At 42.8% G+C, this 16,797-nt stretch overlaps 1 protein-coding gene across 1 annotated transcript; it reads right to left on the reverse strand.

Moving 5' to 3' along the window:
• Positions 1–1,211: 1,211 nt before the first annotated feature.
• Positions 1,212–16,384, reverse strand: LOC126092279 (cuticle protein 7-like). The gene is made up of 4 exons (XM_049907796.1): positions 16,339–16,384; positions 10,115–10,229; positions 5,584–5,871; positions 1,212–1,436 (listed from the first exon to the last, which is right to left on the reverse strand). Exons 1-4 carry the CDS (start codon positions 16,348–16,350, stop codon positions 1,213–1,215), a joined length of 639 nt encoding a protein of 212 aa, XP_049763753.1. The 5' UTR covers positions 16,351–16,384; the 3' UTR covers position 1,212.
• Positions 16,385–16,797: the final 413 nt, after the last annotated feature.

The following is a 16,797-nucleotide window of genomic DNA, read 5'->3' on the forward strand; positions in this document are numbered from 1 at the left end:
ATCACGAGACAAGTGAGTTTCTTGTTTTAAGGATCTGTGTGTCGTGAATGTAGTGTGGGCAGGGTGGCTAGGTCACCGATCATTTACGAATACTCACACAGTCACACTAATCTGCCCTCTTTAACTCTGCTGGTATTTTATGCTTGATTTTACCTAGTTCTTCTGTTATTTTTATCTGCATTTTATAGATGGTCTTTTAAGAATATCCCGATGTTAATGTTGTAATTTCAATTCTTGTTCCTTGATGTAGAATGGTTTTCAAATTAATTGTTTTCTTCATATATTGTACCACCTTTGTCTCCATTTACTTCAGGCAAGGGCACTGTTCACCTCGTGTTTACCGCACTGTAACGCTAATAGTGAGAGTCCATAATTGACGACAAACAGTACTTGTTTGGGGGTGCTGTTCCAGCGTATATGCAAAGTAGAACGACTCCGATGCCTGTACATACGCTACAACGTACAGCAAAGGTTTAGTGCGGCATTCGTGTCTTTCTGGTGTGCATATGACAAATGTGGAAACATGAGCCATGGTATCGTTACTACGAAATGATTACAAATAGCCCCAATGTGCAGTTATTCTTTCCATTACAGCAAAAGGACAAACACCGCTAGACTTTCAGCAGAAAATAAAGAATGCGTATGGGACAGCACTCCGTAGTGAAATGGCGTGCCAAGGGGAGCTGTTGGTTCATGATAACGCACGTCCTCATATTGAAAATGACGTCACGCCAAAATAGCCTACTCAATTGAGAGAACTTTGAGCACACTTCCTATAGCCCTGATGTCTGCTCATATGATTATCACCCATCCCATCGCTGAAAAAGGCCTTGAAGGATCGGTGATTCCTACCGGACGAGACAACTACATATTTCTCACACTGCAGGAAACGATGTTTTACCAAACGGGTATCATCAACCTGGTGCGTCCGTGAGATAGAATTTGCCTGCTTGGCACACCGATTCTCAAATTACGGCCTTCGAACTGAAGCATTTTGATCCCCTCTTCTGGCTTTCTATTGTGTCTTCCTTAACTGTGTAGCTTTTGTGTCATATATTAATTATAAATCAAGGAGATTGGTTATTGTTTAGCTTGCCAAAAAACAAACTCACGTATAAAAAGAAATTCGTCGTTTTTATTAGAGTTTTTAAATAGTTTTCACAGTATGTTTCAACTTAACGACTGCTACGAAGTATTTACAGTATTTACTCCTCAGTACTGGTAGCTGGCGTGTGACGTGGTGACGGCGGTGTGCGAGCTCTTGAGTGGCGCGCCGTACAGCGCGGCTGGGGGCGGCAGGGCGGCCTTGGCGGAGGCAGCGACTACTGCGGGGGCGGCGAACACTGCGGGAGCCTTGGCGATGACGACCGCGGGGGCGGCGGGGGGCGGCAGAGGCGCCAACCGTGGCAGGGCGGCGGGCAGCGGCACCAGGCGGCCTGCAACACCACAACATGCACGATGTAAGGCTAAGGCGCGGAATGAGGCCATTTTGATCTCCCGAGGACGCCAGTAACATATCCATCTGGTTATATAATAAATTTCTACGTCTTGGTCACATGTTACTTCATTATATTTGCTAAACGATTTTGGCTTTGAAACCATCACCAGTACTGATTATGCGCGTCTTAGATGGCTATAAAGTCGAAACCGGTTATCAGTTTCAATGAAGCAACATGTGTCCAGGACATATACATACCGGCTCGTTATAATTAAAGTGAAGCTACTCATGGATGTTTAGTGCGAGCTGTAATCATCGTATCGCAGAAAAACTTGGTAGACGGGCTAATGAGTTTATACGGAACAGGTTCACATTGAAAAACGTTACATCCATTTTTGGCCACCAGGTGCAAATCTGGTGCTGTACAGCATCTCGTCGAAGTCTCCGGTGGTCACATCGAAAAAATTGTATTACCGGTGGTTAATAATAAAATGAACATTATGCCTTTCACACTTGTTTGATTTTATCTCCCCACATGTCTTCTTAAACTTAATCCATTACATATGCAAATATTGCTATACATCTTCCATGTATTAATAGCGCCAGGTTTACAAATGCCCGCCAGAATTCGAACTAACTTTTTTACAGCGTAAATTGGTTCCGCATTAACACATTAGAATATCTAGCAAGTTCCACTGCCATACTATAATTGCAGCCCACGCAGGACCTCTATCATCAGTTGTTAGAGAATATAGGACAGTTCATCTACTCGTAAATTGTGCTACTCGTACATTTACCAAACCATTTAAGATGCCTTAATGTTGTGTTCAACATAATAAAGTCTGAAAACTTCCTCACTAAATGACGTATAACTTATTTTCACAGCTGTATTAGTTGAAGTGATATTAACATCAATTTAAAATTTTTCAATCGAATATTGATGTAACAGGATATCTGTTCTAAATTTAGTATTTACGCTGAAGCTAGTAATTAGATATTGAAAGATGAAATTCTGTGGAATTGGTCTCTTTTAGAACCACGAAACTAGTAATAGGAATTATTATTAATGCACCTGAAAAACGGAAGTTGATACCAATATTTGAACAGTTCGTACGTTAGTATCGATACTTGCTGCTTAGTACACCTCTCTGTACTTCATATCACAGCGACCCGTTTCGCCAGCTGCCAGGCAGACAGGCAGGCACCATCAGCGCGGATTTAATATCCTCGCTGCTCTGGAGTCCTTTGTTGCTGTTCCGCGTGGTACCCGGGATTTTTCACTGATATCTGAGGTTCAGTTCGCTATGTTATCGATGATGATCCGTAACTGTGAAAAGTATACCAACGAAACAAAAAAGTTACTGCTTGCCCCTGTTTTCATGGTACCGAGTTTGCATCTGTACGGTCCGCACACTTCTTATTTCTCTTATTTTGCTTTGTTGATGCCTGGCTGCCAGTATTTACCACACAGCCAAGGACCATCGTAGAAGCAAAACGGTGGGCATCTTTTGTTACGTGTGATTTTGAAACTAGTTGTGATTAGCGAAAAGTTCTGTTCTTTGAGGGAGGCCTTGTTATAGAAATTTAATCGAGTTCTAGCTTCGACTAGCGACTTCTCTATTTATCTTAGTCCTCTATGTGGATCAGCATTCCGAGTTACCAGGACATACCCGAATTATTGCTAAGCCTACTTGTAACAAGCAGCACATTAGCAAAATGAAACCCTTCTATTATTTGGTGGAATCAAGGCCAGGTGTAAAGAGAATCAATCATTTTTAAATAGTGGTTTCCTTTTTAAGAACCCGTGAGTTAAAAGTACTATGAAAGATAAATTTATTTAATTGTTTGTTCTCTTTCAGATACTCATTGTTAAATTGTCACTATTTTTTAATTGAAGATAGCTGACTCAAAATATAAGAAGGAATTATTGACAGCTAAGATCTGAAAGGTTGTGGAACTTGTAACTCATTTCTGTTCTCACATTTTGGCTAAGAGGTTTCAGTTCTTTCCAGTACATGTTTTATAGCTCGTCATCTGAGCTGAATGAAGGGACCGAGCGATGTCTGCGTTTTATTAAGTCGTATGTTGGACAACGAAAATTTGTTATGGCATTTGTAAATTCTGTTTCTATTGATTCTCTCTCTTTTTATGGGATTTAAAGCCCACTTGTGCAATTTTTTTAATTTTTCGTAAATTTTTGAAAGAGTAACTTGAAATGTCATTCTGATCATATGATTCATTAATAACATTATGGTTTCTCTTATAACGCCTGTTTTGGAAGAAGGTAAACTATTTTTTGTTAATTAGCATCTTTCTCTGCAATGGAATTTTTCATTCTGTGAATACTGTTGGAATGTCGTTGAGGCGATGATACACACGACATAAAATTCCGTCTGGTGCCTGCGATCATTTTTATGTTGCGTTGGTTATTAACCAACGCTGTACAATCGCATTAAAGCTGAAGCGAATAAATGTTGTAAACTTCTTTCTTCTTCCCTGGTATGCTGAGTTCACTACCTTAACACGCTTACCTGCATCTTACTTGCCATATCAATATCACTGTAGTTAATATTGCAATGGAAAGAGACTATTCTTAGCTTAGTGAAGACTTTCAGGCAATTCATCTGGATGAAAAACGAATTAAGATGTCTTAAACAGGTTTAAAGGTATTTAATCTGGAGGTATACAGGATGGTTTGAAACAGTCTAGAAAGCTTGTAAGGGTGTTGCAGGGTATGTTATACACAGAAATAATTGTTTTGAATAAAATTCGATACGTTGCACCTGTAAGTAGCCTGTTTATGTTTTCTTATTGGCAACGTTACGTAGCGCTCTGTATGAAAATCATTAGCTGTGCTGTGTGCAGTCTGTGGCTAGTTTGCATTGTTGTCTGCCATTGTAGTGTTGGGCAGCTGGATGTGAACAGCGCGTAGCGTTGCGCAGTTGGAGGTGAGCTGCCAGCAGTGGTGGATGTGGGGAGAGAAATGGCGGAGATTTGAAATTTGTAAGACTGGATGTCATGAACTGCTATATATATATTATGACTATTAAGGTAAATACATTGTTTGTTCTATATTAAAATCTTTCATTTGCTAACTATGCCTATCAGTAGTTAGTCCCTTCAGTAGTTTCAATCTTTTATTTAGCTGGCAGTAGTGGCGCTCGCTGTATTGCAGTAGTTCGAGTAACGAAGATTTTTGTGAGGTAAGTGATTTGTGAAAGGTATAGGTTAATGTTAGTCAGGGCCATTCTTTTGTAGGAATTTTTGAAAGTCAGATTGCGTTGCGCTAAAAATATTGTGTGTCAGTTTAGGCACAGTCGTGTATATTTTTTCTAAGGGGACGTTTCACACCGTCTCCGAGATAATTAGCATTTAAGTTGGCCAGTGTGGCCGCTGCGAGTTCAAATTCAGTCGGTCCGCCAGATACAATTAGTGTCAGGTGTTCTCAAAGCACAGATGATAGCATACGAGACTGCTGAGCCTTTGGTTGGAGTTCGATCCTTGCTACCGCCCCATGTCCAATTTTTGAATCGCTATCTTGTTCGGTTTTAGGAAACCAAAGGAAGAACGCGTTTGACGACGCGGTCTGTGGCGGACTGGTTGAATTTGCTCGCGCAGTGAACTGATTGGCTAATTTCAACGTTAATTAGTTCGGAAACGGCGCCACGCATCGAAATTTCTTCTCATCAATTATTTCTCAGCACAACCTACCCTGAAACACCCTTATAAGCTTTATAGACTGTTCCTGCCCACCCTGGGCTGAACAGTAATGGTCCTACAACGCTCTCTTGGGGTATGTCAGAGATCCATTTTACGTACGAAAATTTCACTCCATTGAGATTGACAAGCTGTGTTTTTTATGTTCTAAGAACTCTTTAATCTGGTCAAAAGGCTGGTGTGATATTATGTAAGTCTTCAGGCTTTCATGGCCATTGACAGTTGAGTGCTGAATCTAGAGTGGACACAAGATCCTGAAGGGAATCCCAGCAGAGAGTTAGAAATGTCAATCGTTTAGAAGAAATATGACGCGACCCAACAACCCAGCAGATTTAAAGATAAGTGGTTTGATATTCTTTAAGATGTTATTTCGTACATTAGGAGACTTTACATCCCAGCAACTAAGGCGACGCCTGAGCGGTACTGACCGGGCAGGGGCGCGGGTGCGGCGACCCTGGCGGGTGCGGGAGGCGGTGGCGCGCCGCCGGAGCGGGAGACGACGGCGTTGAAGCCGGCGCCGGGCGCGGCCGAGTACTGCACGGTGCGGACGGCGCCGTCCGGCTCGACGACGCTGTAGCTGCCCTGCACGGCGTCGCCGCTGCGGCTCTCCTGCTGCTGCTTGGCGTCGCCCGTCAGCGCGTCGCTCACGCTGTAGCTGAAGCTGTACTGCGGGTTCGGGTCGTAGTCCGCGTCAGCCCCGGCCGCCGCCAGCGCTCCTGTCGGCAAGGGTGACGATTACTCGACGCAAGTGACTGCACTTGCCGTGATCAACAACCGTTATTGTTGCTGGCGCAGTGCCTGTTGGCCAGTCTTCCAAAATATAAGAGTGGACCATAAAAATAATTATCACAAATAAGGAAGAAAGATGCAGTGACGTATCTTCTATAATTGGATCCCTTAGAAGCGTCTGGCAAAAGAAGTGAAGCAAACAGAAACGAAGGAGTAACTAAGTGGTTTGTGAGGGTTGTTGTTGTTGTGGTCTTCAGTCCTGAGACTGGTTTGATGCAGCTCTCCATGCTACTCTATCCTGTGCAAGCTTCTTCATTTCCCAGTATCTACTGCAACCTACATCCTTCTGAATCTGCTTAGTGTATTCATCTCTTGGTCTCCCTCTACGATTTTTACCCTCCACACTGCCCTCCAATGCTAAATTTGTGATCCCTTGATGCCTCAAAACATGTCCTACCAACCGATCCCTTCTTCTGGTCAAGTTGTGCCACAAACTTCTCTTCTCCCCAATCCTATTCAATACCTCCTCATTAGTTACGTGATCTACCCACTTTATCTTCAGCATTCTTCTGTAGCACCACATTTCGAAAGCTTCTATTCTCTTCTTGTCCAAACTAGTTATCGCCCATGTTTCACTTCCATACATGGCTACACTCCATACAAATACTTTCAGAAATGACTTCCTGACACTTAAATCTATACTCGATGTTAACAAATTCCTCTTCTTGAGAAACGCTTTCCTTGCCATTGCCAGTCTACATTTTATATCCTCTCTACTTCGACCATCATCGGTTATTTTACTCCCTAAATAGCAAAACTCCTTTACTACTTTAAGTGTCTCATTTCCTAATCTAATTCCCTCAGCATCACCCGACTTAACTCGACTACATTCCATTATCCTCGTTTTGCTTTTGTTGATGTTCATCGTATATCCTCCTTTCAAGACACTGTCCATTCCGTTCAACTGCTCTTCCAAGTCCTTTGCTGTCTCTGACAGAATTACAATGTCATCGGCGAACCTCAAAGTTTTTACTTCTTCTCCATGAATTTAGTACATACTCCGAATTTTTCTTTTGTTTCCTTTACTGTTTGCTCAATATACAGATTGAATAACATCGGGGAGAGGCTACAACCCTGTCTTACTCCTTTCCCAACCACTGCTTCCACTGTGAGGGTATTTGATGTTATTTCAGTGGTTATACACTCCCAGTCACAATAATGTGACCACTTGTTAAAAGCCTGAATAACCACATTTTGCTGAGCGGACCTCTGCGAGACGTGCAGCAATAGACACAGTGAGGATATGCATAGAACCGACAGTGATGCGGTGATACACCAACTCCACTATCGTCGCCAACTGCGCTATGCCTCTCAGCTGACGACTCATGGCGCGAACAGCCCGATAAAGGTGGGTCCCACAGAGTCTCGATTGGGTTTAAAACTGTGGAGTCTGGTGCCCAAGGGAGTGCAGTATACTCACACTGGTGTTCAAACCACGCACGTACATTATGAGCTGTATGACACCTTGCACTGTCCTGCTGGTAGAAGGCATCATGCCGAGGATAAGCAAAATTCATGTGCGGGTAGACTGGGTCCCAAAGGATAGATGTATACTTGTGCTGACCCATTGTGCGTTCCCAATTGCGAGATCATCCACGGAAAGCAACGAAAATTTTCCCAGGCCACAAAGCTCTTTCCTCCTATCTAGAAGCTCCCGACGATTGTTGCAAGGTGTTTGCTTAGTGACGTTTCACGCTGTAAGCACCGTGTGGCCTCTGTCCGCTGGAGCGTAAAACGTTATTTTCTCTGAAGAGGCCACCTTCATCACTCAGTGGACGTCCACCTGCGAAATCTCAGTGCAAATTGGAGTCTTCGTCACTGATGAAAAGCAGTCAACACAGGTGCTTCAACCACACACATGCTCCAGAGGCCCATACATAGTAACGTACACTGAATTATAGTTGAGGCGTCACCGTTGACAACTCCTTTGCCTGGGTGGTCAGTTGCTCAACTGTTGCATGTCAGTTCGTCCATGCACATCAACACAGATGTCGTTCAGCCCTGTCATCTTTGGACCGCGGTGCACCACAGTTAACTCGGCGCCGGTTCTGGATAGTGCCATTTTGCCATGCACGGTATACTTTAACCACAGTTACATGCGAACAGTTTACTAGCTTAGCCATCTAAGAAATGCTTACACCATTGGTCCGAACGCCAAATAGCATGCTCTTCTGGAAGTGACATAGATTGCTCCGTTTCCATCTTATGACAACGACCACACTGTTTTTCGTGTCTCCCCGACATCCTTTATATACACTCCGCTGCTAGTGCCATCTGTGAGTGGTTATTGCGCGTTGATGTCGAACATAGGCGTTGGTCAAATTAATACGTCTGAACTGTATAGAACTGAGCCACATTTACATGGAGGATTGCAGTATGGATCAATATTTCAGTATTATGCTACTACGCTCCCTCTAGATATATATACTGAATCGTTGGGAAAGGTTGTCAGAAGGCCACTGTATTCTATCCTGGGTCAAAAACATCGATACAGCAACTCAGTAAGTCAACCTGTTGAAGCACACGTGGGAACGACTGGATTACCAGTATCTTTCGAGAAGACAGAATTCATAACGAACATTATAAACGCTCCAAATTCCTATGCACACGATGCTTAAATATCAGCAGGGTTAATAAATGTTACTGCTTAGAGCAAATAATACAGCTAAACTGTCTAGATAAGTAAACAAAAACAGATACCAGAAAACGTAATTGACTTACCAGATAAGGGAGTATATTAGCAATAAAAACCACTCTAATTAAAAATACAGCACTACAACGGTGTCATACAAATAGAGTGTCCTTATGAAGCGAAATCTTCACTACTGAACGAAAGGAGAGAAACAGTAGAGGTGGAGGAAGAGGAAAGGACGGTGGTACGGAAAATAATCCAAGAGAAGCTGGACTACGTGGATGAGAAGTGTAATAAAGAAACCTACGCTCATATTGAAAAACTATGTTCTCGGACAATGGGTAACACCGTTTTCTGGTCACTAGGTTCGAAGAAACCAGGAAACACTGCCAGAGAAAACAGTACTTGACTATTGCGACAAAACTCACAAATTAAATATCAAATGTACTAGGTAAATGAGATCGGACTTAGTAGAAATTAAAGTTACGAAAACATAAATTCTAGAAATGGTCTAGAGTGTACGGGACCTCTCACGGAAACGTCAGAAAACGCAACATTTTGTGCACTGAATAAGAAAAGAATTTAGGAAAGACCAAAAATCACTAAGGAAGAGAAATTAATGAAGAAGTTGCTTAAAGTGCTCCATAGATGACCGAAATAAAGAAAGAAGAAGGCCAAGAAGAAACTACAAAAGTAAACCTTACGTAATGTAATGTTTCACTGTACATAACATGTAACTATCGAGCATTTCCATCTTCATGACAATTCTCGGCCGCACACTGCAGGGGAAATTATGATGCTTGTGCGGCGGTCTCGGTGCCAAGTGTTTAACCACCGAATATACAGCGCGGACATGGCTGCCTCTGATTTTCATCTATGACGACAACCTTTTGGCACAGACAACAAGCTGCAGATCAGCGCAGAGAATTGGTAGCGAGCACAGCCGACTGCCTTCTATGGTGACTTGAACAACGGTACCACAAATGTCTATGCCGGCACTGTGACTATGTATTAGAGTAGCTGGAAGCTGTAGCTAAGTGTTGCAAATAAAACATTTTTGATTTTCACTGTGGTTACCATTTTGTGACGATCGGACTTCAAGACACGAATAGCCCTCGCACGTATTCTTTGACAACAAAACAATATATCAAATGTTATTTGACTGTATTGCGATTATCTTGGTACATACAAAATTATGTTGGCATCTTTAGTTATTTATACATGATTACTCGTATGTATAACCAAAGATCCCTATAGAACTTCGAATGTACGAAGAAATCGTAACATAGTCAAATAATAACTGTTGTATTCATCTGATGTATAAACAGATGTATTATCTACAGTGAAACATTGTTTATGTAGGTAATGGTCTGACAATGAACTAAAATGTTGGGAACTAGTCAGTGAAAAAAATATTATATCCAATTTTGTCTGAAACCTTAATTAACAAGTGATAAACTAAATTTTGCTGTAAGCTTGTGGAGAAGCATAATCAGCAGACAGTGGTGGCAGCTTTCAGACGAGCGCTGCTGCCTTACCTGGAAGCGCCGGGGCCGCGTGGACAGCGGGAGCCGCCGAGTAGGAGACGGCCGGGGAGCCGAGGAAGCCCGCGCTGGCCACGCCCACCGCCGCACACACGCACAGCAGCACCGCCTGCGGGAAAAACAGCCTACCTCACCACGTGAACAATGCACACTTCTCACTTGTCACTGTCGATTTATGTACGGTGTTTCATGTACGACACAAGCGCTGTCTGCGGCGTTGCGGGCGAACCAGTACCGCATAGCCTTTAGGTAGGTCGTGGCCAATCACTGAATGACGCTCTAGCAAGTTGATCTGACAGTGTGTCAGGTGGTGTGTCGATTTTAATGGAGAACAAGCAACAGGATTTAGGAGCAGCCTTGGAAACAAGTCCGAGACATTCGTTGCTTCATTTTTCTAATTAAATTTGTAATCGTGCCTACAAAGACGTGACTCACAGATTTAATCTCTTCTAACAGTTGCCGCGTGTAGTAGCCGAGCGGTCTCAGGCGTCTTGTCACGGACCGCAAGAATTCCCTGTCGGACGTTCGAGCCCCCCCCCCCCCCCCCCCTCGGGCATGGGTGTGTGTTTCCGTGTTTCGTCCTTATCGTAAGTTAGTTTAAGTTAGATTAAGCTTAGAAACCGATGACCTCTGCAGTTTGGTCCCATAAGACCTTACCACAAATTTCCAATTTCTAATAGTAAAATAGATTCTCTTTCAAGCACCAGTCTGGCAGTGACTTTAGGTGCTTCACTATATCATACACAATGTTGAACATAGAGAGAGCCAGTCAGGAAACCAGTCAGATGTTCTGATTAAGCCACTCTCTGCCCTCCATGGTCGCAGTCCAGCAAGGTGAGCAGGCGAACCTCTGTGGAGTTTAGATAACAAGGGACAGATACTAGTTGGCTGATGTTTCTGTATTAAGATCTTAGTCACGTCCCTGTTTCAAAATATCTTTATTCAGCTACAGATCTTCATTCCAACTGTGTGATCTCACACATAGTTATTCATTTGCAGAAATAATCTCTTCCTACATACTTTGAAGTTTCATGGGAAACCTTGGGAGACTTTTTCACAAGGGACTGGTCGAAATAGGTCTCCGGACGGAAACGAGGGTGCTAGCTTTCGTGAGCAGTACGATACAAGCACCAGTATCCTAGCTCGCTTCATAGAGCGCCAGAGAGACTCAGCTTGCTAGTGTTTCCCTATTCTTTTAAAACTGGACGCTTCTTAATGAGACTGTAAGACAGGCTGAATCGATTTGTCGGGGATTAAGCGACCCGCAAAGCCACAGTGAGATATCTGAGATCGAAACCTTATGCCTTTGACAGATTGTATTTGCAATCGATTCGGTTTAGTAATCTCGCAAAGGACGGCACATTTAACCTAGTCACCTCCATTTCATGGACAGAGTGCAATCCAAGCATGCCCACCTGACCACATTATCGTAGGAGAGGGTAGAAGTAGCTCGAACGGAATCTATAAACGCAACTTATAAAGTAATGGACCTTATTTCCTTCTGCTTCATTAAGTTAAAACATATTAATCGTTAATCTGGTGCACGTCCGATAACCTTCTATTCCATTAGCAGCTTCCAGCATCAAGAGATGACAACAGTCTGTATATGTTTAGAAACTGGCCGACATTGACAGACGTTCAAATCAGTATTCTGTCATTCCGTTAGGTGAAAGGTGCAGTAGCATTCATAAAGGCTGAGAAAAGTGTGTAGAGATGCTACGGTGCACGTCAATAACGTTACACGATGGATTCATATCTGTACAGAAGCTGAAAGGCAACGAGTTCAAAGACTTTATACAACATCTTAACATGTCGACCAAATCACTCGCCACTGCAGCGTCAGACTTCCATCTGTTCTGCCCACTCAAAGGAGCTCAGCGGGAGCATCAACTTCAATTTGCAGTGATCTTGGAAAATTCTTTGCTCCAGTGGCTGAGTAAGCAGTATCAATGTTCTAATCGCGGAGGTGTACAAGGCTGAATACATCAGTGCCCAGAGATCGTGATAATATTGAAACGAGACAAATTAATCGTGAATGGCTCTGAGCACTATGGGACTCAACATCTTAGGTCATAAGTCCCCTAGAACTTAGAACTACTTAAACCTAACTAACCTAAGGACATCACACACACCCATGCCCGAGGCAGGATTTGAACCTGCGACCGTAGCAGTCCCGCGGTTCCGGGCTGCAGCGCCAGAACCGCACGGCCACCGCGGCCAATCGTGAATGCTGCAGCTGTAATTCTATGTATAGGATATTTGCTTTCCTTCTAAAATTAAAATTAAAAAATCAGGAGCCATTACTCTGAGTGACCTTCGCATATCAAGCCTGTGGTAAGGCCGGCTGGCGTGGGCGAGCGGTTCTAGGCCCTACAGTCTCGATCCGTGCGACCGCAGGTTCGAATCCTGCCTCGGGCATGAATGTGTGTGATGTCCTTAGCTTACTTAGGTTGAAGAAGTTCTAAGTTCTAGTGGACTCATGACCTCAGAAGTTAAGTCCCATAGTGCTCAGAGCCATTTGAACCATCTGAACCTGTGGTAAGTTAGATCCTTCAATCAGCCTGCCTTCGGGTTTAGGTCACACTCACAGCGAAAAACAAAGTTAGATACCCTATCTGATACATATAATCAACGCACTAAACTGTAATTCAAGAGTAAATTTCGTTCTCTTAAGTATCTGTACTACATGGTAAGCGCTACTACATACGTTCTGTGAGGAAATAACCGAGTTCTACAGAGCGAAATAGAAATTTTGATCAAGCGTTGTGCTGCATAACAAGAACACACTTTCCATATCCAGAACCTTTTATACTATGATAAACGGAACTGCAGTTTCAAATATAACTCAAGGTAGAGAAAAAAATTGCTACCATCCTGCTACTTCAATTCGAAATGAGAATGTTATTTGTACATATCCACATGTGAGGCTAATACTTAATATCTGGTAAAAAGCTGACATTTTGCAAAACCTGATACGTAAGTGAAAATATATTAGTGACAAATGAGCAACGTCCACAACATAGGTTAATTATTTGTAATACTACGAGGGGATAAGATGTGGTATTCATAGTAGCGTAAGCGCATAAGAAGCGCAAACTTAAGCGCAGGGTTCTGGAAAATTACGGTGCATGGGTAAGGGAAATTGCTTAAAGATGCTAATGTAGTAATTACAGGCCATTACTCTAGTATTACTCCAGCAATCAGGCATGAAAGCAGATGTCGAATTCGTATATCCTCTCCTAGGATCGCAGAATACCGGTATAGATCATAGGGAAGTGTCATAGATGTGTTTAGGGAACGTAAACAGGCGTCTCTGGGGGAAGGGTATGTTGTTTCACGGAACGCTGTTGGGTAAACTTAAGGGACAGATATTTGAGAAATATTGTGATACAATCGTAAAACTTGCATCGTACCTCTCTCGCAAGGATAATTAGAACAAAAGACTGCAAATAGGGCGATTTTTCCTTGCTCAATAAACACGTGAATCAGTAAAGGAAATTGCTAATACTGATACACAATACCCACCACTGTGCATTTTATAGTGGCTTGTGGAATATATGTTCAGATGTAGGTTTACAAAGTGGAAATGACCGTACATAAACGAAAGATGTAACTACCAAATGCTGGTAGTTACTTATCTATCATTATATTATTGGTTCGACTTAAACTAGCCACCAGTTTCTCATACGAGATAACACCTTTCTGGCCATGCCGAGTTATATTCTCCGTTCTCTCTAACTAGTTCAAACCAAATATCGGAATATTTCATTGGAGAGGAGACCCCTCAGTTTCTCACCTCGTCTTTGCACGTACTTGGAAATACAAACGATCCTTCGTACGCAAATGGAATTTGACAGAAAGTGGCTAGTGTTAGCTCGATGTAATTTTAGCCTTGCATTGTACAGCGACTACCAAATTATTCGCAGAGTGATTCAAAAGACAGCGCAAAAACTAAAGGCGCTACTACAGGAGACGAAGTGTGACAGTTTTTGGACTAGGAACTTGCGGTTTCAGAAGTAAACCTGAGCCAGTAAAAGCTATTGGATGTAAGAAACAATGATAGCCAATGCCTTACGTTCAACACAGACAACGTAATGTTCAATCTATAAATTTGTAGAATAGAAGAGGTGTTCAAAATAGCGACCACCACATTCATTTCAGGCATAATATCTTCGTAGAAAATTATGGTGCACTCTGCCGAATACACCAGGCATCGCACGGTGCTCATCAGACGCTGAAAGTATCCTGGCTAGAAGTGTTTCTTCGTAGAGAATGGGTATCACGTACACGAGTCTTTCGATATGCCCCCCTCCCCAGAAAAAAGCCGTTGAACGCAGAACGAAGCAGTATATTATCTTCGCTGACCTTACGACACGTGTACATTCATTGTCCTTGTCGTCACCGATAGTCTAATGTTTTCAATGGGTCAGAAGTACTTTCAAGTTCCTAAGTCCCAGTTTGAATGTAATCGTACTATGTCGATATGTCTATCAGTTCCTTCAATTTGGGCGAAACCTTTTAAATGGCTCTGTTTACAGATCTATGTGTAAATAGACTAATCGACGTCGGACAAGTTATGCATGAAAATATTCTAAATTTTTAATTGTTGTATTATGCCACGTAACAGTACGCGGCAGGATATCACACAACCGCTTCTATTGACGAGCAGTTAATCGTATCAGCAGCAAACTAGAATACCTCCGATGTAGCTTCAACATTCCGTCCTGGTAAATGATGAGAAAATTAATTGGTCGCGCCCTTGTTGTAGAAATGAAATCGAAGTTCGATTCATTTCGTTTAGGCAAGCAGCTGAATACCTAAACGATCGCATGCAGATCTGAACAGGACTCCTCCCGCCTCCACCACCTTCACTTGACACCGTGCAGAACCAATCCCCTCCTCCTGTCTCCGCCCCCACTCACTCACCCCCCCCCCCTCCCCTCATTGAAAACGAGTGCAGTGTTTTGAGTACTGAGCAGTCTGGCTACAAGTAATATATGCTAGGTGCATGTTTGGTTCATGAAGCATCTCCATCGACTTAGCCTCAAAGTCGTCAATGATATCATTATCGTATAAACGTTGTAAACTTTTCAGTGTGAAGATTATGACGACGACAAAACGGCAGAGATAGGTGTTAGAATCCTCTGGAAAAAAATCTGATGTCTATATCAACTATATTTTTAAGTAAATAGCTCTGATTTAGCTGGAAGTATCGTTCACGAAAGGCTTAGGTTCACAGAGTAATTTAATGGGTTTCTAAGCTAGAAATTTCTTTTGTGACACGTAGCACATTTTTATGAAAGTCCTACTCCAGCCAAGGAGACTACGTTACCGGTAGTCATGTGTTAAAGCACAAAACTGGGAGAAACAAGCTCTGAAATATGTACAGGTAATCAATTTTCATAGCTGTGGGCTTACGTACACTCATTGTAGAAAAGTAATGGCTATCTAACATTTCTAGAATGAAGTCATCATTCCATAACTGCAGTGACTGCAGTCCACATTTAATGGAAGGGAGACATCAGAAGCTATAATATCCTGTTGTACCTCGGTTTTGGTCCATAGCATTGCACCTGAGTGAACCGAAGACTGCGGGAGAAGAAGAGAACCTAAGCGCTTGAGATGTGATGTTGAAAACTGGCTGTGCAGATCAGGAATGAGGAGGCTCCCCGCAAAATGGATGAAGAAAGGATCATATGGGAAATACTGCCAAGAAAAAGGAACAGAATTGTAGGATATGTATTAAGTCATGAAGGAATAACTTCCATAGTACTATAGCAAGCTGTAAAGGTAATGCCTACAGGGGAAGGCAGAGACTAGAATACATCCGACAAATAATTTAGAATGCAGGGTGCAAGTACGACTCTGATGTGAAGACGTTGGCACAGAAGAAGAACTCGACTGATCCAGCCAGAGGACTAATGAATAAGAAAAAACCTCGCCTGAAAACTGCAAACGTTTAGGCATTTCTTCTAACTCTATACTATGAGATTAATTATCCTACAGCGTCTATCGATACCATAATATTCGCTTGCAAGAATCTGTTTAGTCGGAGGGATAGTTTTCAAGTTACTATAACAGCGAAAAGTAGTGCAACTAGTTATAAGCAGCTGCTTACTCCTTTCACTATCGTTGCTGCGAGATGAGCTATTTTCTATCCCAAAGATCCTGACATCGAAATCTTAGAGCTGATATGCCTATCAAAGCCCGCTGCTCACCTGAGAAGCCATGATGCGAGTTCTCTTCAGTTGACGAGATGGGACTGACACCTGCAGACGACGCGCCGGCCGCTTATATACTCCACAGGAGCAGCGTAGCCCCTCCCACGCCACTGACCACTGCCACATGTGACCTGAGAACGCCCGCACTGGAGCACAGTCTCACCTTGAGAAATACGCGGAATGACGAAACCCACCCGTCCAGTTACGGGCGGTGGCATCCGACGCACCTCCAAATCTTCTTTCCCAAGTTGGCCACTGCGCTGCATTACGATTTTGTATCGTTGCGCTGTTCAGTGTTGATTCAAGGCAGTAACTTATTGATGAAAGAGAATGCGACGTCAACTTTTTGACATACTATCAACGTTTGTAGACGATAAACTACCAAATGAAAAAAAAATCTACGACGAACAATATGCTGAAACGCGAAATTAATCATTAACGGTTCAAAACTGGCTG

The sequence above is a fragment of the Schistocerca cancellata genome, chromosome 7, assembly GCF_023864275.1.
Source record: "Schistocerca cancellata isolate TAMUIC-IGC-003103 chromosome 7, iqSchCanc2.1, whole genome shotgun sequence".
Lineage (NCBI taxonomy): Eukaryota > Metazoa > Arthropoda > Insecta > Orthoptera > Acrididae > Schistocerca > Schistocerca cancellata.

Bases quoted from the DNA above. Each gene is read 5' to 3' on its own strand.
- LOC126092279 (XM_049907796.1), bottom strand. The intron at 5,872-10,114 runs GTAAGGCAGCAG...CCTTGCCGACAG, and splicing joins CGCGGCCCCGGCGCTTCCAG to GAGCGCTGGCGGCGGCCGGG. The intron at 1,437-5,583 runs GTCAGTACCGCT...GTGGTGTTGCAG, and splicing joins CGCACCCGCGCCCCTGCCCG to GCCGCCTGGTGCCGCTGCCC.